General features: G+C 41.7%; 1 protein-coding gene across 4 annotated transcripts in view; it reads left to right on the forward strand.

The window, feature by feature from the left end:
* Positions 1-14,184, forward strand: part of DISC1 (DISC1 scaffold protein) — a 221,195-nt gene extending 207,011 nt beyond the window's left edge. For 2 of the 4 annotated variants that reach the window (XM_061378826.1, XM_061378824.1), the window contains 2 exons: positions 1,100-1,210; positions 7,777-8,980. In XM_061378826.1, the coding sequence (XP_061234810.1) occupies positions 1,100-1,210; positions 7,777-7,929 (264 nt within the window). In that variant the 3' untranslated portion in view covers positions 7,930-8,980. Of the gene's footprint in view, positions 1-1,099; positions 1,258-7,776; positions 8,981-13,991 lie in introns of those variants that run through there. The other 2 variants (XM_061378825.1, XR_009729304.1) reach the window with 2 other exon arrangements.
* The last annotated feature ends 8,654 nt before the right edge of the window (positions 14,185-22,838 follow it).

Consider the following 22,838-nt stretch of genomic DNA (forward strand, 5'->3'; position numbering starts at 1 on the left):
AGCATTACAAGTACTTTTTTAAAGGAGAAAATCTTCATCAAGATTGCATATGGCCACATGTGCAGCTGGCTTTATGGATGAGTGTATAGAGTAGGTCTAGAAAAAGTCCACTCTTCTGTATTCCAGCAGATGAATGACTCCTTTTTTGTCAACATGGCTCCAGCAGAACTTCATCTTGGCACTGTATTTCCTTACATGTACCCCTTATCAATCACTGTAGACAGTTTCATGATGTCTTGGGAAGGAGAGGAGAGGCTTTGTCTCAGTGCTGCATAAATTGATGGAATTTTTTTGCCCTCCCCCTCCTGTATTTTCTGCTTATTTGGGTTGTTTCTCAAAGAAATAAAAAACAAAATACAAAGGTACAAATACTATCGTGCAGTAAATGTTAGGGGAACGACTTTGCAACTGGTTTAAAATATTCAGTTTAAAATAGAAAAAAAGAGTTTATCTGTGTAAGTAAGTAGAGAAGCATTACTCATGAAAAATTAGCATTTCATGATAGCACAAAAAGTGTAGTTTCATTTTGTAATCTCTTAAGGCTTTGATGCATTTTCTCTGGTCTGATGCCTTTTCTCTGGTCAGTTGAACAAAGTCCCTAGGTATTCTAACCATTTTTTTCTTCAAAAAAGTAAGTACATTTTGTGTTTATAAGAGATACCAGAAGTGGTGTCTCTTTTAAATTTTTAAGTGGCCCAGCAGTGTAAATCATATTTACATGAACAGTTTGTCTATGCCCTAAATTGCATAGTCAGCATGAGATTTTCCTCCTCTGCTATGATGAGACAACAGGGAAGAGGGAGAGCAGTTCAGTCTTCACACCCCTTTAATCATCTGCTGAAAGTGAGATCATGACTTTTTTTTGTGCTGAGAAACAGACTGAGACCACAAGTTTATTCCATTTCATATAAACCACCTATTTATTGTACAGCAACAGCTTTTTGTCTCTCTGATGGGAATTTGCTTTCAGGCAGTGTCTTAGCACTGCAAAGTATCATTTTCCCTTACTAATATTTTATTTTCCTGTTAATTTGATGCAAATTTGATGTAAAAAATTGTAGTCAGCAGAAAACACAGTTTCTTTTCCAACTTCTTGTAGGAGTTCTTCATATTTTCTGCAGAGTTGGGAGAAAAATGCAAAGCAATAAGTGAGAAATTGGTGCACCTGGAAGATCAATTGCAAAGTTCTGCCTGCAGAGTTGATGAAGGAGTTATTCATATCCTTTTTGATACAGCTACAGGTATGTATCAATCTATGTAAGTATGTACGTGGAATACTTGCCTTTCAGGTTCACATGGAATACTCGTTTTTAATACAGATTGAATACATTAAGAAGGTGAGAATTATTGTCTTGCCGAAGCAGGTGTTTCTGTTGTAGCAAGTTTTCCTACCATGAACTTTCACTGTGGTCTGATCCAGCCTTTATTGATTTAAACAGAAGTTATTTCTGTGCACACTGAGATTAGGCACTGAAAAGCCTTTATTCTACTGTTAAAATCCTTTTGTTAGTAACACTCGTATAAGTAAATGCCTAGCACACTAAAAGCTGCATGGATACATTTCGCAACATGATTTAGCCAAATTAAATGCTACATCATTGACTCAAATTGTGCATATGTCACTTGTAGTTTGGGGGTTTTCCCTTTAAAAAAGTGGGCAGCAGGTTCATCATGTGGCATCCTATGCAATTTAATCTGCCTCCAACTCTCCAGTGCAAGTAACCAGATAAGATGTTGTCTTATAAAGCACCCATATCTTTCTATGCTTCATCTGTCATTCCTTATCTGATTGAATATTGCTTAACTTTTTTGAGGTATTCATTGGGCATTTTTCAAAATTTAAGAGCACAGAGTGTTGTTTCATTTGTAACTTTCATAGAAAAGCTTATCACAAAAGAGATTTTGTTCAGCCAAGAAAGAGAAAAAATAGTAAGAACCAGTGAGGCTAAGGAAGATGAGAGTACTTAGCTGGTTAGGTTTTAAAGGAAAAGAGGTGGCAGGCAATGGGATAATGAGGAAAGATGAATAAATTCAGGTTGGAGAGATTAAGAGAAGAGCCTTTACAGACACCTGAAGGTGATTTGAGGTGAAGAAGGATTCAGTTCCTCCTGAGTTAGGCAGGCCTGCAGGAGAGGGTTTAGAGAGAGGATAATAAATAGAGGGTATGGAAATACCACTGTAGTTTAGGTTAATCTGGCATCTACGGCCGGCATATGGCAAAATCCTATTGTAGAAACTTGGTTTCTGTAAAGGTATCAGAATCATAAACTTTAAGGCACAGAGGGGAAGAATGCACCGGGAGGTGCTGCATCAGAGGGCAGAAAGGCAGTCACTGATTTGTTATTACTTCAAATCTTTCTTTCCTACGTATTTCAATGTACAGATAGATTATTGTCTTGTATATACCACAGACCAGTTTGCAATACTCTTTCAATTATATTTACAGCCTATGTGCTTGGTTGCATTTATGTTTCCCTGATGCTCTTTGTGATCATTCTTTTCAGAGCTATATGAATGTGTGCATCTTGTGTGTTTGCAGAGCATCTAATTCCTCCTTTATGTATATTTGCTCTCAAAGAAACTATTCTCATTAACCCCGACAAAAGAACATTAAGTTACAGGTTCTTTGTAGGGGACTTAAATTCACATTCAAACCAAGTAGTCAGGCCTGATCGTGATTACAGTTTACTAGGTAAGGTGAAATAAGCTGGAAAACTGCTTTTTGATTCCTGAAGAAAATACAAGTAAAATAGTAGCATTTGTATTTTCTATGGAGTGTGCATATTTCTTTGTAGCTGGTGAAACTACAAGAAGTAGTCGAAAAAAATAAAGTCTAATCATTGAAAGTTTGAGAAGAGTTGCAGATTAATCTCGTTCTAAGCCATGCTTGTCTGATACAGGTCTGATATCCACTGCTGGTGAAATTCAGCTCATGTTATCTAAGTACAGAAATGCACACTGTGATATCCTGGTCCTAGCAAGACCGCCAGCCACAAAATGAGAAACCATGTTTAGGACATAGGGACATACAGAGAAAGCAGTTCAGCAATTCAGCTACCCCTTATTAACATTCAGTTGCTATTTCAGAGGTAGTGCAGATCAATGTGCATAAAATGCTACCATCTGGTACATGTAATTGCTGTGCTATACTTCAAAAAGGAATGAAGAAAAATAGCTACCACAGCGCTACAGACCTGTAGATTGTTTTTAAGTAAAAACTGCTCAGTGCCTATAAAATAAACTTTCAGTCATTGTAACATGCCTATATTGCAGGAACTAGACTGCCTCAGTAGAATGATTTATGATTAATAGATGGACCTATTGTTTGCATGGTGGTTTATTTGGTTTAAAATAAAATAACTTCTTATCCCAATACTGGATAATTACTCAGTGTTCATTAAAAATCTGTAGAACTCTTGAGAGCAGGAGCTTAAAGATCTGTGACTGTAATGAAAGCAGGATAAATTTTTCAAACTCTTGTTTGCTGGTTATTTTTGCCCTTCCCAACATCCCCCCTCAAACTACCTTAAGAATAAATGTTACAAACTGTATTAGATCCAAAATCTAACTGGGGGCTGCACAGATGTAAATTAGTCCTGTCATCTGGTTATTAAAAGACTTTTGAATACTCCACTGAGAAAAATAAATTCCTGATGCTCTTAAGCCATTTGCCAATGTTTAGCGTGTTGTAGCTTTGATTAATAATTAAGTTTGTATTAAAAGGAAAATCTCAGATGTCATTGTTTTTCATTCTATGTTCTGGTGGCATAGCACGCTTAAATCAACCATGCTGCTCATCATAATTGCCAGCACAACCTGAACAAAAGACAAATCTAGCGCTATTTCTTGGTCTGGAGTATAGGCACAGGCTGACTTGGGATTCTCATTTATTATTGAAGCCTTTCACAGCAAATATTAAACTGTACTTTTGTATAAAAAGCATCAAACAATGGGAGAGGAAGGGGGAAGAAAATCTCCTCTGTAGCACTATGACATATTTGCTAAATTCTATGTAGTATAACCAAATAAACCCACAGAACATTCAATTATGGCTAATTATGGCTGAGTGTATGAAAACAGTCCACATCATTAATTGGAAATAGCAAAGGATGAAAGGCGACTCATTCTGGTGTCTGCAGAGCTGATGAGAGGTGTTACTTTCCTGACAGTAAAGGCTTGGAATTCCCACTAAAATTAAATGGAGCCTATATTGCAATTTCACAGTCATTTTTGTTCTTAATTAGCAGTTACATTTTGATAGACAATTTGAAAGCTTGTAATAGTTCCTCCTGGTGGAAATGCTTTTGTTGGAAGAAACCTGGCTGGACTATTATTATAAAAGCAATCTGCATTTGTCATCCTTAAATGGGCATTTTAAACAGTTTCTTTGAAATCAGAATTTTGTGCCTGTTCATTAGGCATTGCAGGTCACTTTGCTAACCCTTCATCTTGATCATATGGCAGGATCCATCAAATCTTCCTTTACACCAGAGTAGCTTTTCAATAGAACCAGGGGTGTGGAATCTCATCCTGGGTGAACCTGCACTAAATGTTGGGATCCCACAAGAGTGAGAGGTGTCAATGGTGCCCTCTTTGGTTTTTTTTTTATATGACAGGAGGGTGAGCCCTTTCCACTGTGTGTCGCATTGAGAGAACATGGTTCTGCTTGTATTGTTTATGTATGATGGAGGTAGGTCGGTGTATTTACACCCATGTGCTGCAGCTTCTTTGCCTCCCATTTTGTTTTACAATATACTCTTAGTTTCTAACCTTTCCTATAGTAAGGCAACTGGTTTATAATACCTGCTTTTTGTCTCTTTTCCATTTTTGTCTCTTTTTCCATTTGAGCTGAGAAAACAAAAGATCATTGATGAGCCCATTCTGTCTAAAAATTAAGTCTGCCATAATTAGCTCTGCTTTGTATCTCCTTTGCAAAACGTTGAGTCTGTCATGTTGCTAAAGTGTTTTAAAGGAAGAAAGTCAAATAGCTGAAAAGCTACAATCACGACAACATTAGAGCTGTGTTATTGTTGCAGAATTTGGATTGTGTTTATGTGAAGCTGTTCCTAAATACTTGAATTTACTGCTTATAAGACACTGAAGAGATTTTGGCAGTATTTCACAGGAAGACAGCAGGACCAGAAAATGTTCCTAGCTGAAACTTATTTTGGCTTCTGTTTTGATACTGGCTCAATATTTGCAGCATTGGGGTTGAGAATTTAAGCGTTAAGGATGTGGATCCATGCAAAACTAGAGTATTTTTTTCCATATTTAAAATGGGGGAAGTTGTATCCAGACATAACCTCTGTATATGTGTAGAAATTCAGTGCTGAGCCCTGTACCATATATTTTTCCTAGCTATAATGGCTTGTTTGACGGTTACTGGTCTACATCTGGCTGTGGTATTATTTATGTTACTGAAACTTGCTGCAGTTAGACTATAGAGTCATCGTTCTTGTCGCTCCATCTTCCTGTTGGTTAAGAGTTTCTTTCCCTGTCTTCTTAATTTTCATCTATCCTTCAAGGTTTCTTCTCCACTGGCACCGAAATGTTTTAATTTTGCTTTTTCTTTCTACCTGAAAAGAGATTTTGTAATAGTTTGGGATATTACAAGTAACAGCGTGTAGCCAGAAACTGCACATCAGAAGTAATTTAATTTCAGAGGCTTCCTGGTGTTCAAAAACGGAAGAATTTCTGTTCTACCAGTTAGGTTTTCATCAGAGTCTCATGATTAAGTTGCAGAGCGGTGGAGAGTCCAGGACTGCTCATAAGAAGATAATAATGTTTTTTACTTCAGAGAAGATGCAAAGCATAACTAATTTGTCCTTGTATGGCCCTTTGAGATCCTAGGGGAAGTTTTATGTGTACTGCTATTACTTGTAATAACAGACATAATCCCGTTATATTAATAAGAGCTGTCCAACAACTAGAAGTGTACATGAATACTCCTGGTGACTGTATTAAAACATCAAACTAAATGTATGTAAATATACAAAGATGAAAGTTTGAAAACCTGATAACAGAATCAAAAGCAGCCAAAATGCTTTTCAAAGGCATAACTGTGACTGCCTGAAATAGCCATGATTCCTATAGCTTTCCCATGGTCCTCTCCAGTCAGTTTTTCAAACATAGCAGCTCACTTTTTACAGTTACATAACCTGAGGGTGTCTTTTTTTCTTGACATTGCATTGACATTGGGGTCGAGTAAAACAACATTTCATAATGGATGAGTTTTGTAAAGGATAAAGCCTGTCCTTGTGCGTTATCCTTGCTGTGCGCTGTATTTTTGAAATGGAGTTGTTTCAGTGCCAGCCAGTTTCATTTCCCTTGAAGTGAGTTTGTGGCTCTCTTGGAGATCATTTGGTGACTTACTGATAGAAACGAGCATATTTTTTCTCTCATGGCCTGCTTGGGTTAACCTTTTGGGGTCCTTGCATTTCAAGCCAGACCTGTGCAGGAGGCCTTAGTGTGGAAGGGGTGGTCCCTGGGGCCTGTTCAGAGGGGCTTGCTTGTTGGTTCACAGCTTCAGCAGGCTCTCACTTGTATCGTGCTTGCTTTGCTGTCCACATAGTGTAACCTGTGGAAGAGAAAATAAGGTTAGTTGTGTCATTTGATCTACACCCAGTTCTTGTTCTTGAGTCAACAGTGAATAGTCTCACTGACAGAAGATTGTAAGTATCAAGGCTGATATACTGCTAGTACAACCTATGCTTATTCCCAGGAGAGAGTAGTCACCAGAACAAAAAGCTGTATGCCTAAGAAGCTACGCCACTTTAAAAATCGTGTGTGTCTCAGCAACTGCCACTAGCTCCCATGCATATCCTGCCTTCATCTATCAGTCTGTTCACTGCTGCACCCCTCGTTTTCTCATTCCTGCTATCTTGCCTCTCATTGTGGAGCTGGGGAAGAAGGGAGGTGGAAGGTCTCTTAAGAGGTCGATCCATTAGCCATAATTTTCTTCCTGAGTGCCTTGCAGGAAATCTGAAATACACAATGGCAAGTAAAATGTGGAAAACTCTCTTAACTGAATTATCAGTATATTTACTGAATTATCAGATGTATTTCTGGTGGCCTTTCTCCATTCCATGCACAACTGCATAACCTTGCTGCTGCTAATCTCTTTGCTTTTCAACTTGTTCAAAGCATTCACTGTGAAACCTCCTATAGCTTTATATTTCTGGGTTTTGTGCTGTAATTATACTGATAATTCAGCTAAGATTAGAGCACAAATTTTCTCTGCTATAAGCTAATTTTGCTACTTACCTAGCTTCCCAACACTCCTTGCATAGCATACATCGCTGAGCGTGCTAAAGCCACACAGGCTGTGGTCGCTTGGCTTACCTCTCAGACTGCTCCTGCTCCCCTGTTGCCTTTATCTAGGGTCTGATCCATTCAGGTCTGTGGCTCTGGCTTACAAATCCACCCTCCACCCAGCGGTCAGCTTACAGCTAGTGCTGCTGCCTGCATGGTACAGGTTCTTCATCTCCTTCCTTCCTTCCCCTGAGAACAATATCCAAGCAGTATCCCCCATCCTGTTCCTTTTTTAAAGTGCTAAATAATGCTACTTGAGAACTCCAGTTTGCCTGGATTTTTTTTTCTTCTTGAAAGCAAGTGTGAGAAATGTATTAATATTTAATCCTAACAATTTGGAAGAACTTGAAGCTACAATAAGATAGCCATGGCCATCTGTTGTGAGCAGCAGAACAAGAATTTATTTAATAACTTGGAAAGAGAAGAGGGACTGCCAATCACCTATAGATTTATTCCTTAATAAAGCTTGCACAGTCTCTGCAGAGAGAGATCCAGGTGGTGAAGGAGACGCTCCAGACAGTGCTCATGCAACTTCAGCCAGCAAGGGAGGCAGAAGAAAAGGCTGGAGACTTCCTCTGTGACAGCTGGTGTCCAGGAAAACAAGACTTGAAGGAATAATGAGCAGAAAGAGCTGGTAGGATGACATTAATTCACAAAGGGCTGCTTTTAGTAACTGAATACTGTTTTACCAAGCCTCAGGGATCTCTTCTCTCCCTGCATAACTAATAACTAAATCAATTATGGAGCAACAGAGCCTGGAGGTCTATCATCAGAAGTATGCTACACAGCCTCACATGTTCTGGCACAGATTGGGAAACAGCTTTCAGAGCAGAGCAGCCCCTGTAAATGTGTAGATTACAAATTGATACATTTCAAGTGAGTCTGCAAAGTTGCCTTTAATGTCAGTGAAATGTTCTCCTTGAAGACTCATAAACAGTATCTGTCTTCCTTACTCATGGATTTTTATCTCTGATTTAAAAATGTAGCATTAAAGCTGGAACATTAAGTATTTCTTGAAAACTAGCTGTAAGAACTTTTTTTTTTCCCTCTTCCTTTGGCTTTAACAGCTTTCTTACACTGAATGCATTTTCACATTCCTGCAATAATTAAATCAATAGGATGAAATTCAAGCTAACAGCATTCTTTCAACTGAAATTTGGACCTCATTTACTCAGTGGTATTGAGTACAGTGGAGGTAACTAACAGCAACCCCTATAGCGGTAGCTTAACGCGCTTCATTTATGTATTAATATAAACTTGCTTTAGTATTACAGGGGTTGTAAAGCACAAAGTATTATTACATTGGTAATTTGTCTACCTTAAATACTGTATGAATGCTATGTCATTATGTCTCCTTGTAAAGATTATTACTACTATTATATTACTTTGATCTTCCTTATAAACTTCAACAGGAATGCAGATTTTTTTTTTGCTACAGACAGGTATGGGTATATATACGTAAACGTGTATTTTTATAGGAAATAAAACCGATGCTCAACTGAAGCCAACTAATATAAATGATCTATACTTAAATCATTGTTCAAAACAGTTAATGCCTTTAGGAATTCATCATGTACCCTTACCTGGATACCAGTGTATCTCTGATGTCACAAAAAAAATCTGCTTCTGCCATTTTTTTGCAGGGGGAGAATTTAAAAGGAAAATCTGGTTTGTTTTTTTTTTATTAAGCCAATAGATGAAGAAAACATCTTGTACCTCAGTACTGTATTTTTTATACCATTGCTCTGACATTTTTAGGATTACTTTTTTCTGCTTCTTCAATTACTCATTTTACAGCCACATTGTGAAGATTCTGACAAATTCTGAAGGTCATTGGACTACTAGCCCACTAAGATTGTGTTCAGTTTCTTTGTTGAGTTTTAATACTAGTTGAAACTTCTACCTCAATGTTAAGGATAGAAGGGAAAAAAGTTCAAGGCAGCCAAGACATACAACAGGATTATAATTGCATCTAGGAGCATACGGTTGTCAAAGCAAAGCTCAGGTGGTTGCTGTAGTCATCAGATCCTCAAGGTGGAATTACAACTAAACTAAACTAAGCCAATTCAGATTTAGTTGTAATTCAGAACATCGTTGATTTTTCTCTTTGTGTAAAACATGAGCCAGCATCCTTGTTGTGGTAAAGACTTTTGTATCTTCACCTTGTCTGGACTGTGCCACTCAATTCCCATTCCAATCCCCAATCTCTTGCTGCTCCTCTCTTTGACCAGTTGCTTTCTCCAAGCTTTTCTGGACACTCCCGGTTCAATACCTACCTCCGTATAACAGATTTGGCACTTTCTGAAATGCACCCAGACAGATAAACAAGGCGTTTGTCTCCAGCTCAAGACAGCCCTATCAGCATGGGTAGCAGCCTATGGCACCCTGATGTTCACCCCATGCACAGGATCAGCTCCCATCCTCTGGAACCCACCTGAGTTCAGGTAAACAGCAAAGAAAGCACACTGACAAGACCAGTCTCTTACAGCTGTTTCCTTAAGACCTGTAGAACCTCCTTGTGGGTTAACACCACAGAGGGCCCAGGTACTGAGTTTACAGCTATGAGCTCTTATATAGGATGATGACAAGATGATGGCCAGTACACTAAGGTTGCATGACCCTCCTCCCACAAGCTGAGGGGTGTGCAGAGTTTTGTCCTCTGAATAAGTAGTGCCCACAATGTAAACAGTTGGCAGGCCCTGTAAGTAAGTGCCTCAGAGCCAGCTAAGCATGAAGTCTGCCTTGCTAAAAAACCATCACAGGGGCAGGAGAACAGCACCTTCATTCTCACTGCCCCTTTCTTGAAGACATTCCCACTCAAGGAAAAAGCCTGTGTGGCTTTTGTGTTTCAGAGCACTGCTGCATTTTAATAAAAAACTATGCAACCACTTTATTAAGACACTGAACTCCTGAGGAGAAGGAAAACAGAATCAGTCATCACTCATGTCATATTTGTCTCTGTTAACATTTATTTTATACATAATGTGGACTACTACTACTTTAATTTATTATTCCATTAACTTCACTGTTTGTTGTGGGAAGTTAGAGCCAGTAATCATTCCTTTTCTCAGACATGCTGTATAATAAGCATACTTAAAAGAAAGTTATACTATGCAATGTATTAGCTGCCTTTTATTGGTGGGTAGAAAACTTTCAAATAAAGAGAAAAACTTTTTTTAACTAACCCAATGCCTGTTTGCATTCTGTGCAGTGTACAAGGCTTTAGAAATTTCATCCTGGGAGGTGGGTGTGGATGAAGAGGGGAGGAGAGGAGAAAGAAACCATGTGTGTGCTGTTGACAGCAGCAATGCCTCTGCTTGGGAAATTCTGTGATGCCTTCTGGAAGCAGTCTATAAAGATGCATTCAAGACCAGAGTCTCACAGCAAAATGTAGCTATTTTCATTGTGAAAGGAAGAGAAATAGCATGCTGTGAGCTATACAGACAAATAAACCTGCTGCGATGAGAAGTAAAAGAGCATCTGTGGTATCCCAAGGACGTGTTTCACATATGCTTGCTAGGACTCTGTCACCTCCAGGTGAACTCAAGTCCTACCACCTGCAAGCAATGAATCTCAACAGAAATAAGCCTCTTTCTCATTTTGGAGCAGGGTGCTGTCCTCATCTAAGACCCCAAGCTCTCAAAGTTTTGAGGAGTACACAGACAGGCATACAGGCTTTGTGTGTTAAGCCTTCGCACATCAAAGGAATCATAGAATTGCTTAGGTTGGAACCTTCACCAGGTTCTTTGCTCTTCCAAGGCACATGCAATAGACTGCTTGAGGAAAGGTGCAAGATGAGGAAGTAGCTCACCTCAAGCAGTCTGTTGCATGTGCTTTGAAGGAGGAGGAGTTAGTTATGTTTAATGTGCACCACCACCCCAACCCATGTACAGACATACTGAAGGGACTAAAGGAGAAAGCAAAGAGGGGACAGCATTCAAAGGGTGTTTAGCTCCAGTCCAGTATTTCCTTTCACAATCAATTAGCTAATCCATTCTTTCTAAAGCATGACAGCTCAGACTTTTGCTATCATTACTTGTTAAATCAAGATAAGCACATCTATTCTAGAGCACTGGAGAAGGCAGTTCAATAACAGATCCCAGATAGTGCTGGAGAGAGCTCCAGGGTAAGATTAGAATAATCCTTATGTGTATCCTCTTAGTTTACTGTCCTATTATAAATGAGATTGGGACCAAGAGATTTATTTTTTTTTGTCTCCGAGATTAACATGCTACAAAGAAGCTCTAAAATACTATGCACATGTGGATATTTTCTGTACTGTTCATTAAGAAAGATAATAGAAGTTTCTAGAGAGATTAAAAAAAAAAGAAAAAGGAAGAAAGGCCTGTGAATATAGGAGATTCTTTCTGAACCCCCAAAGCAGCCAAGCCAGCAGCCACAGTAAAGCATTTCTCTTAAATTTCTAACGAAGGCTTGAATATGAGGTCTGGGAAAAGAACATCTGGGGTTGAGTGAGTAAGGAAATGTCTGAGTTCTTCACATGCATGGCATTTGGCCACTCTTTCCTGGTTTTCTTGTCTGGAAAAGCAGTGTCCTACAGAAGGGGGTGTTGCGATATTGTCAAAGACACATACAAGGTCAGTACATCACTAGGCTATTTGTTCTTATAATCATCTGCAAAGTTGAACAAATAGTTTATAATAAGCAGCTACATAGGAATACTAAGTGGAAAATGAGAGAAAATATTAAAATAATCAGAGTCACAGCTAGGAGACACATGATAGGTCTCACTGGAGAAATGGAAAATTAAGAGACCTTTCCACAGTGACAGTCCAATTTACAATAAGAAAACAACCTCATATGTATTACTTTTCTGACAATGAGACTGTGAAACACCAAAGGAAACATTTATGGGTTTTCTTACCAAGTGGCTCAAGATTTTTATGTGTATCAGCTCGATTCTAAGACCTATAACTTGTGCACACTCTCAGGCTTCCCTCTAGAAGCACCCCAGTGCCAGCAGCCTGGAGCCAGGCACAGCACTGGATATAGGAGCTCCTCCAGGGCTGCACTGGGAGTCAGTGTCACAGGAACTGGGTTAGAGATACCAGGGCCAACCTGTTCCACTCCTTGGTGATTGGGAGGGGCAATAGGGACACATCCATCTCACTATTTCTGTGCTCTTCTAGAAACTTTTAGTTTCATTTTCCTGTTGTTTAAAGCACATTTTCAGAAAGTTCCGTGTGCATCCTCCATGAAATAATTTGAAAGGACCAGGATTAGTTTCTCCTTCCTCTAATACAGTAAGGTCAGGCGACGAGACCTGATTGTTCTCAGCTGTTGTCTGATGAGTTTGGATCAAAGTTTACTCCTGTAATTTCATTAACCAGAGTTCCTGGAGCAGCAGCTGACTGGTTGACCAGGCTATTTTCCTCCAGTTAAATGGGCAATGCTGAAGAGCAAGAACATGGTATTGGCACCTGCACACAGCACTGACAAGACTTTACAAATGGTGCCAGCTCTACTGTCCCCACAAAATGAAAGTGGACAAGGTTTCAGGTAAAGTGCAAGAATGGCTGAGGTGATAGATTAGGAAAATCTATCTCACAACAAATCAGCAAAGCTGAGGACCAATAACTTAGCCAGCTAAAGACCAAAATGTGACCCACTCGCATCCTTTAGTATTTACACTGGGAAAGATTTTCAGTGCCTACTGGCTATTTCATTTGGCAGAATCCTCCACAACATTGAAATAAGACATTTATAGGGAGGGCGAGAATTGACCATTGGAGCAAAAAACTGTCTCAAAGTTAAAGCAAGCTTGGGGTTTCATTTTTTCCTTCTCTTCTAAAATTGTGAAGAAAACCCTCCTGCATCCCAGATGTAACACATTTGATTCAGGAAGCACTACAATGCAGTTTCATACATGCACGATTTGGATGCCACTGACAAGTAGGCACAGTGCTTTGCCTTAAATATAGGCATTTTCTTTAGTGTCTTTAAAAATAAAAAGGACACAGAAAGAACAAATGCTTTGATAAACTGTTGTTTAGCAGCAGAGGTAGAGTTGGCAGACAGGGCAGCTGGATGTCTGCAAGCTGGAACAACCTATTTACCTACTCTCTGATCTTGACCTTAGCTCAAAAGGGCAAGTGAAACCAAACATTAAGGAAGGGCTTATTGTAAATCTTTCCTGGGATGCCAAGACTAAAGCTATTACAAAATGGTTCAGAGCCTGACTAGGCCAGGAGCCAAGGGTTTCAAGCCAAATTCCCTCTTTCCTCAGGGCCAGCAGGTTAAATGTGGCTGGGGGCACATTTCATGATGTAGCACCAGGCAGGATGGGGTGATGCCGGCACTGGGCTCGTGTCTGGGAGCAGAGACATTGCTCAGCCCTCACACTGTGCTCCAGCCTAACAGGCAGCACATCTGTTTACAGCACTGCACAACATTCTCTGCAAAAGAAGAAAACTCAGAGAAACTGAACCAGCACCGTAGCCATCAGGCATTGCTTATTTTGGCTCCAGTGCTGGCATTTGATCAACCTATTGCCACTCGTTTTCATTAAGTGAGAAGGAAAAAGTGAAGAGAGCACCCTGCCTCTCACAGCCATACGTGATTTGTCATTGCTAATTCTCTATAATGAGCTGTAGCAAGTGAAACCAGTCTATTTCCATTAATCCTGACAGGAAATATTTCTTCTTTGTCTTCCCATCAAGTACCCCAAAGTCTTTGAGTGAATATGTGCTACAGCTGTACCAAACCCCCAACTCTCCTTGGAACTTCTCCTTAGCATCATGAACAGAAGGCAGCAACACAGAGCAGCTCTTCCAGTACAGTAATACTGCCTGGTTATGACATGGGAACAGTAAGGCATCACAGCTTTATTTCTTCTTTTTACTGTGTGTATTTTTTATTATCCTGAATTGGAAATGTAATATTGATTAGGTCTTCTTAAATATCAATGCTTAGTAATCCTATTAAAATAAAGGTCTTCTGTAGTGGAAAATAAAAGAAATGAAGCAGAAATGGGTCTCCTAAAAGATAAATGAATCACCAGACCTGGTTAATGTCTCCTCTTCTGCAGCCTTAGTTCTTGGGCTTTAGAAAGTTCTTCCCAGAAGATATATTGAGGCCAGGGGGACAATCATTCAGGGATTTCTTTATTCACTTTCCCTATAAATTGGCAACAGACCCTGCTTATCTTTTGCAAAAGATACTGGAAAGCATCAAGTTTTGCCTCTAAAACTGTTAATGATTACCAGGTCATTTATTATGTGAGGTGGTATTTAGCTCTTGGAGTTGAATCAACAGGAGAAAATAATCCCAACTCCTGTGTACAGACAGTTCTGTAATATAGCAACCTAAGCAAAGAGGCTTATTCTCTGGGTCAGGAGCTCCCAGGGTGCTTATCCTTCCCTCCAGTCTACCCCTGGGGTAAAGGCTTAGGCAGACAGATGTACTCCACATTCATCCCTGTAACACCTTTAACGTATGGTTTATGCATGTCTTAAACAGTGCACAGATTTGACAGAAAGGAGCTAATTTCATACTGGAATTCAAGAGGTTTTTTCCCCTGTCCGCTAGTCATCTTTTCATTTCAGCTCTGTCATTTCCCTGCACAACATTCTGCCTCAGCTCAGAGACATGGGGGGTTGTGGCAGTCCTCACCCCTGCACTCCGCACATGTTAGCAGGCACGCACACACATGCTCACACACGCGCAGTCCAAGGGACTAAACAGAGCTTCACCTTATCTCCTTTGGTTTGAAGCCTGATGAAATGATGCTCAGGAGAGGCAAGCATGCCTGTCAGGCATTAAGGATCCGCAGAGGTGAGCTCAAAGCTGTTTTCAGCATTCTCACACACATCTGCCTCTTCAGAAGTTGAGGCCAGCCTGACACAGAGCAGAGGTGTTTGTCTGTAACCACATGCCCAAAGCATCTATAAAATCTTCGCCTTATCACTGCAGAAGCACTGCCAAAACACCACCAGACTGGAAAGAAAGCTTAGTTCCACTGGCTGAAGTGGGAAGCAGAAGGTACACTCTGGGCAGGCCGGAGCTTGCCCTGCCCGTTCCCTCAGAGGAGGAAGAGCTTCATGACCCTGTCAGCACCCAACACGTCTGAGCTACTGTGCTCAGGCTTTCACAGGGACTTGTCAGCTGCAGTAAGAGGTTCACACACCCCCTTTGAAAGGGCAAAGCAAATTCATCTGCCTGGAAACACAACAAAACCAAACTCACCAGTCAAGGACAGTCTGGTTCTCCATGTGGCCCTATCGAAGCTCAGCTGTATGATCACAGGCTTTCTGCCCCAGACTGTACCAGGCTCATATATAGTTAATATATCTGTCCGGCATGGTTACGGTGTAGCTCAGTTACTAGTTGTGAAGGATTTCAGAGAAACAGGAGAAGGGATGAACTTCACATACCTGATAGGCAGCTCCAGGTTATCCCTACGTAACCAGTAATGCTGCCCCGCACTACTCTCATTGAAGGGGCATGAAAGAGGAGCGGTCACTTTCCCTCTGGGATTTTAAAAACATCAATGCTTTTGAGGATGTAAACGCAAGTCCCTAGTAAATTTTATCAATGCCCTTACTATAAAAACAAGAATGCTGTCAAGGCTGTCCCAAACTGAGCTTTCTGGGGTCTGTCTTCATTCACTAATCCTAGGATGAAATCCACATGCCTCTCTATTCTTGCCAAACTCAACGCTCACACACTGGCAGTCAGGTCTCCTGGCCAGTCTGTCCCCTGTGCAAAGATACACTGTTCACCTGGCACAGCACGTTCAGACCCTTTTTCTTTGGTCTGCATCTCTGCTGACTTTGGATACCACTTTGATTTTCAGAATGCCAACAGTAAAGTTTGGGGTAAAAAACACACACAAAAACCCCAAAGTATCATGGTTTAGGGACTGTAGTGATAGGACAAGGGGTAATGAGTTCAAACTTAAACAGGGGAAGTTTAGATTAGATTGGATATAAGAAAAAAGTTCTTTACTGTGAGGGTTGTGAAGCACTGGAATAGGTTGCCCAGGGAAGCTGTGAATGCTCCATCCCTGGTGGTGTTCAAGTCCAGGTTGGACAGAGCCTTGGGTGACATGGTTTAGTGTGAGGTGTCCCTGCTCATGGCAGGGGGGTTGGAACTTAATGATCTTAAGGTCCTTTCCAACCCTAACTATTCTATGATTCTATGGTGACCTGCAGTTAGGCAGAGATTTATGTGATCCTGGGTTAATGAAGAGGAAATTAAGCTCATAAGATACCCTCCATGAAGCACATGACATAGAAGACAGACTTTGTGAATACACAAACAGCACTGCCTGTAAGAGGTCTTTACTTGTGACTTGGTGACAAATTTTCAACCATATGCTCTTGCAAATCTCTGTCACTGAATGCAACTTCATTCTCACCCAGAGCGAGCAAGTTGCCCTAGCAGGAGCCTCAAGTACAACATCAAATGCCAATACTTAACCTCCAGTCATTGGCCAAGAGGTTACAGTGCTACCATCAAGTCTCACAAAAAGGCAGAACGATTTCTCCCAGGCTACTGTTGGGTAGAAGGAGGACTTGACAGCTTCTGCTCACATGGAGGAACAACGCTGACCTGCGTTTGGGGGGGACCTCCACTGAGTTTCATCAAGCACCACGCACACAGGTGAGTCCAGGGAGCAGCTCCACTTCCCACAGCCTCTGCCACTCCCCTGTGAGCCTGATGCTGATTTTCAGCTGCTCTTTCCACCTGCTGATGCTCTCTGGAGTTTCCCCTTGCAGATATTCAGCCTCTCTCCTACAGGACACAGTATAAGATTTTATATCATGGGCTGTCAAAGGGAAAGCTTCTCCTTCATACATACATTCAGTACAAGCTTCAATACACACATTCCCACCCTGCCCTCTTCTAGGCTAGACACTAAGTCTTGAACCAAATCCCACCTGCCCTTCCAGGTGTGGCAGGCAATTTGACTGCTTGAAAACATAAATAAGAAGCAAAAAAAAGAGCCCAGAAAGTAAACTGGACTGCTCTGTTAGGAGTTTCTGATCTGTCAAGTGTTCCTGACACTTTTTTATCACTAGTCAAACTAATCCTTTAAGAGGTTTTGCTGGAGGGAGCATTAGAGTGTGCAGGATCATGCAGAGGTCTCCAAGGAGAGTCACAAAGCAATACCAGCAGAAAAACTGAGGCAAGAGGCATACCACTGACATGGCTCTCAAGTTCTGCTCTTAAAACATTATGGAAACCTGAGATTAGACATACACAGGATCCTTAGAATGGCAGCCAGTAAGTCCATTTCATTTCTGAATTGCATCTTTACAAGCAGCACTGACCCAAATATAAGATTTAAGCACAGGAAACAATTTACTGCCCCTTCTGGAGTAACAACTGAGCTGCTTAAAGAAAGCGTGACCTAAGGTGATAAGATAAAAAGCTGCATCGTCTGCAACCGCATTCTTATTGCATCTGAACTCTGCTTGGGCTCCTTGTGTGTGTCTCTCCTTTGAAACTGATGTAAGACAGTCCTCTCTTAGCTCATCTGCTTCGTGCTCATAAAATAACAGGAATGACGACATTTGTCACTGAAACTCCGCACCAGAAGGTAGTCAGTGCAAAGTAAAGTACAAGCCTGGCTTCTCCAGCTCAGCTCAGGGGCAGATCTGAAGCTCTCAGAGGGAGAAAGGAACTCGCTCTTGCAATGAGCAGAAAGCAAACTCAGCCCAGACCCTGCAAAATTGCTACAGATTACCCATGAGTCTGACACTTTTCATCCAGTGAGGCACAAGAAGCGAGGCAGGTCCCTGCAAAGGGCACAGTTTAGCATAACTTACTTCATGGGTCACTCTGTGTACGGGTTTGTAAGACCCCAGAGCACATCATGCATTTCGGGTGATGACAGCATTGCCATTGGTGGATTTGCCAGGGAAAATACTACCTTACATTTTTTATTTCACCTCTCATCCAAAAAAATATTGTGAATATTTTCTTCTCAGCTGAAACAAAGATCCTGTTGTAAAGGGTGTGGGGAATTATTCTAATGTGGTGATGCTGCCCAGCTGCTTTAGAAAGGAAACATGTAGTCCTCATTTTTCACCACAATGATGGGATAAATGTAAGCCAGCAATGCTAGAGATAGCTTGGGAAGAGCAAGGTATCATTTTTCCAAACCAGGAAAAGTAATGTCTTCAGCCATCTCTTGAATTAAATATTCACAGTCACAAAGGAGTAAGGACCCATATTCTCAGCAGTCTTATCTATCGTAACAGAGGTGGTTATATATTCATACGTAATGCCTGATCCACACTGATCCACAGCATTAGTCACTGCCATCATTCTGTCAGTAGCAAGGCGGTGCAGAAGGTGGTGTATGTCCTTTATACATTGTGTTATGTGGATTAATGATCACAATAAAAACACCAACAAAAAACCCCAACCCTGCTACCTTATTGAAAAGAGCAGCTGAGGTAGAAAAAGAGATGAGCTTAACCACCATCTCCTCGCACACCTGGAGTTAGCAGCAATATTATTCATGTCAGAATGCTTCGTGTGGAACAAACTTCGTGCTGTGTCAAACCAAGGACAGTAACTTTCTTCACAGGTTTTTCACCCTTGCAAACCTAGCACAGAATAGTCAGACAGCTTCCTTCACCCAGGTTCACTGACCAAGACAAAAAACTGTGCCCAAATGTGGAGCTAATCCGAAGAACTGAGGGTCCCCCACCATTTGTCTGGTCTGCAGGGGCATGGGAAGCTCCTGCTGAGAGAGTTTCCTCTACCTACTGCTCATTTCCATTCTGCACACACTGGAAACACCTTTCTCACTCCACACAGATCCTCTAAGCCCAGTTAATAAGATAAATACTGTGAGTTTGCCAAGCAGCAGCTCACTCCACGGCAGCAAAGAAACCCTCCATGCAACTCGCTCAGCAGCAGGAGCAAGGAGCTCACCATTCCCACTACTAGCTCTCATCAGCTTCAGAGGAGAAGGGGGGGATTGTCCCACCACTGGCCCACCAAAACTAAGAGAAGTGAATGCAAACATCAGCTCACAGACAGATGTACCATGTTTCATGCAGAAATCAGGGCAATATTCCCAGGTAATCTGCAGGGTTGTTTTCTCCTTCGCCACCACACAGCCCTTTGGTACTATTAATTCCTATATGCACATATAGGACCCTGCTTTCATCATGATATGGGCTAATTAACCAATTCTGACACAGTAATTAGCTGGTAAAAGTAGGTCTACACTTTCTTATTTAACACATCAGTGCTGTAGTTCTTGCACCAGAGAAGCTTCAGAGGGCAGCTGGGCACATTTTGGATGGCCATGCTGCCTGCTGCACTGCAGCTTGCCCACTTGCACAACTCCACAATGCTGAAGAGCCGCTGTGCACACCGTGACAGGGTGCTCTGCATCAGGAGACATAAAGAGACATGGCAGGACCAAAGCAAAGACCATATCTGCATTGTAAATCACATCACTGGTGTGTTCCAGACATGCTACTGAGCCAGATCACACTTTAACACATCAGGCATGTTTTGTATGAGAGCTCTGGCACATCCATATCTGTGTTAGATGATGCTTAGCCAGTTTAAAAGTAACTCGGTGAGAGTCACAGACCCTGTTTTGACTCAGTAGCCACGTCATGGGTCTTGGTGCCCAATAGTCTGCAGACAAGAAGTAACAGCTCTATCAAGTCCCACTGAATCTGGGAACAGGATGAGCATCCCCAGGAGTCCTGGGGATGAATTTCACATCCCGTTTTGAACCACAGATATCAGTTTACCCTGCAAATGCTACCAAGTTTTAAATATCAAATGCTCTGCACGAACATGATATTTCTCCTCACCTTCCCCCACTCCCCACCCTCAGGGCCATATTGCCCTCCTCTCTATTTCCAGCTTGCAGACTTCTTAATGAAGCTTCAGTATTTCTCTTAACTCCCCGGTCAGCACTGCATAGACACCAGTGCAGATACACGGTCTGACTGAAACTGAGGGAATGTTTCATTTTGGAAAGGCAGTTCTGAGCTTTGTCAGGGAAGAGAATATTGACTAACCTAGGGCAAGCCAGGACCAGTACCCACTCTAACATCCATCAGTTTACATATTCTGAATTGGGAAATGTGGCTTTTTGGAGGCCAGTAAGCACTAGACAGGTCCAGCCATGGTTCTAAGCCAAGCAGGGCAGAGTTGCCTGCACCCCTGCGATGAGTATCTGACATGTGAGCCAGTGGAGCTACATTTGTCTCTCCCCTCCTCCTGTAACCTTCACTAGAGGTATTGCATCCCAGTGCCACTGAGATTAATGGCAATTTACAATAGATGGGGTCTGGGACAGAGGCTGGCCATGGATCCCTGGATCATTTCCTGACTTTCAGCCTGATAAAGGACATTTAGTGGGCCTGGGAAGGGTACTGAGGGGCCCATCTACTTTTGCAGAGGAAGACACGAAACTTGCTGAGAGAAACCCTGTTATTAGCCACTATGAAGACGCCTCCATCTCATAGCAGATGGCAGAATCACATGCTGAAGCATTTCTTAAAGTGCTTTATGTGCCAGGAAGCAGTCACATCAGGTTAGCAGTTCACAAGTACGCTGGAGTTCAGAAATTCATTTACTGCTGTTCCAACACTTCCCAAATGGCACTTGTGAGCCCTGGTTCCCCTCAATAACTGTATTGCTATTTCCCTGCCCCCAGTAGCTGGAAGATGCATTTTATGTGTTTTCACCCCCCAACATGGATTGCTACAAACACTTAACTTTTATAGAGTCCCTGTGGGGTGGGTTACTCCACAGCACAACTCATCTGCCCACCCTGCCTGCTTTGTAAGACTTTAGAGATAACACATTGAATAGATCCAGGGTCCAACAAGTTATGGGTACAGAACCCACAGGAATGTGACCTCCACAGGCTGGCTTCGGTCCACATTAATAATATAAACTTTGTAACCTAAAACATAGTTCAGACAAATATTGAACTGGTGTTATCTCACTGCTATTCCCCAGTTAAGCAAGAAGGGTTCAATGCTACAGGCGTGAGATGACTGCATCACAAGCACCTCCAGCATCCTCACTTTCAGGAGGTATGGAGGATGCTCAACAGCTTAGGGGAGGAGTCAGTTACTTTAGCTCAAGCCCTGATCCCTTGAGGTTGATGATTTTTACCTTTATCTTTCAGTCACATTTAATGATGTATAAGGTGTTCCAATTTGGCCACAACCTCCTTTGAGTATAGACTGCAGTCACATTCCTCAGCAGCCTCTGTAGTTTTTAAAGGCTTGGATGAGCACATGAAATAGCGTTCCCTTGCTCCCAGAGGAGGCATTAGCTTGCTAAGTCAGATGAAACATTTTTAAAAGGGTACTGCCAGGGATATTCAAGCAATTGCCAGAACTAAAAGGGAGAGATAGGATTCAGACAATGAAATGCCAGCGAGCAGCCTGAGATGAGCTATTCCCTGTGGGGCCTGGGACCCTGAAATAGCAGTGTTAAGCCAGAGAATGAGAAATAGATGAAGATGGGGTGAGTTTATTCTCAAAGGTGAGCAACATAAACCATGGTCTGAGATTTTAAGATTAGTTGCATTTGTATAACCAACACCAAAGAAAATAAGAACATGTAAGTGAATCCATGGATTATATTCAAATAAAACCTTGATTATGCTGTCCCTTAAGGCAAGTTTAAAGGGTGGTGAAGTTTTTCTGCCTCCTAAAAGTACAATTGAGGTTGTGCTCCAAAAAAGTCAAATTGTCACTACCAATCAGAGCCCAGGCTGTGGGGACACAACACCTTACTAGACAGGTCCTAATAGGGGTAAGAAAAAAAGCCACAGGACATGTACTAGCACATCACAAAGCAGTGTCTGGTAATTCTGTGCTTCTCTAGCTCAACATGGCCAGATCCCATGGGTTAAAAATTAATGGATTTGTATAATCCATACTAATGTAGTTACAGGTCTTTACGGCTCTTAGCAAGCTCTGCATACTGGCCATGTGCTATGAGTACTTCTCCAACCTCATTTTCTGGCACAGCACCATAGCCCCCTTACACCCCCCCCCACCCCCAAAAAAAAAAGCACATCACCAAGTCACTAAGTCCTACGTTATCCAGACTGAAGTTTGACGCTTTTGATCTGTCAGGATTGAAGACTATACACTGCCCAGCACAGGAGCTTATTTTTCTTATCTCTTCCTCCACGTCCCTCTTAATCCGTACAGCCACATGAAAATACTCAGGGAAGATGTCAGGCAATGAGGTCTGTAACACCAGTCAGATTTTAATTACAGGCCTGTCCCACGCTTAGCACACACACTGAGCTTGTCTCAGGTCAAGTGCCCTGTGTGGATGTACCTGGCAAGACCCAGACATTGAGACTGCTATTGCAACAGAAGTGGTTATTGCTGGCCCATGCCGGCAGGCTGCAGAGGGCAGAAGGGCTGCCCTCCTGTCTCAAGTTCCTGTGTAAGGACCAGCTCAAGGCACTGCAAATACAAGAGCCCAGGCACAGAACAAGCATCTCCCTCCTTCTGCAACACTCAGTGAGGAAAAGGGCTGCTTTCCCA

The sequence above is a fragment of the Neopsephotus bourkii genome, unplaced genomic scaffold (assembly GCF_033783945.1).
Source record: "Neopsephotus bourkii isolate Nb327-2 ecotype Australia unplaced genomic scaffold, CSIRO-AGI_Nbou_v1 NB_1767, whole genome shotgun sequence".
Lineage (NCBI taxonomy): Eukaryota > Metazoa > Chordata > Aves > Psittaciformes > Psittacidae > Neopsephotus > Neopsephotus bourkii.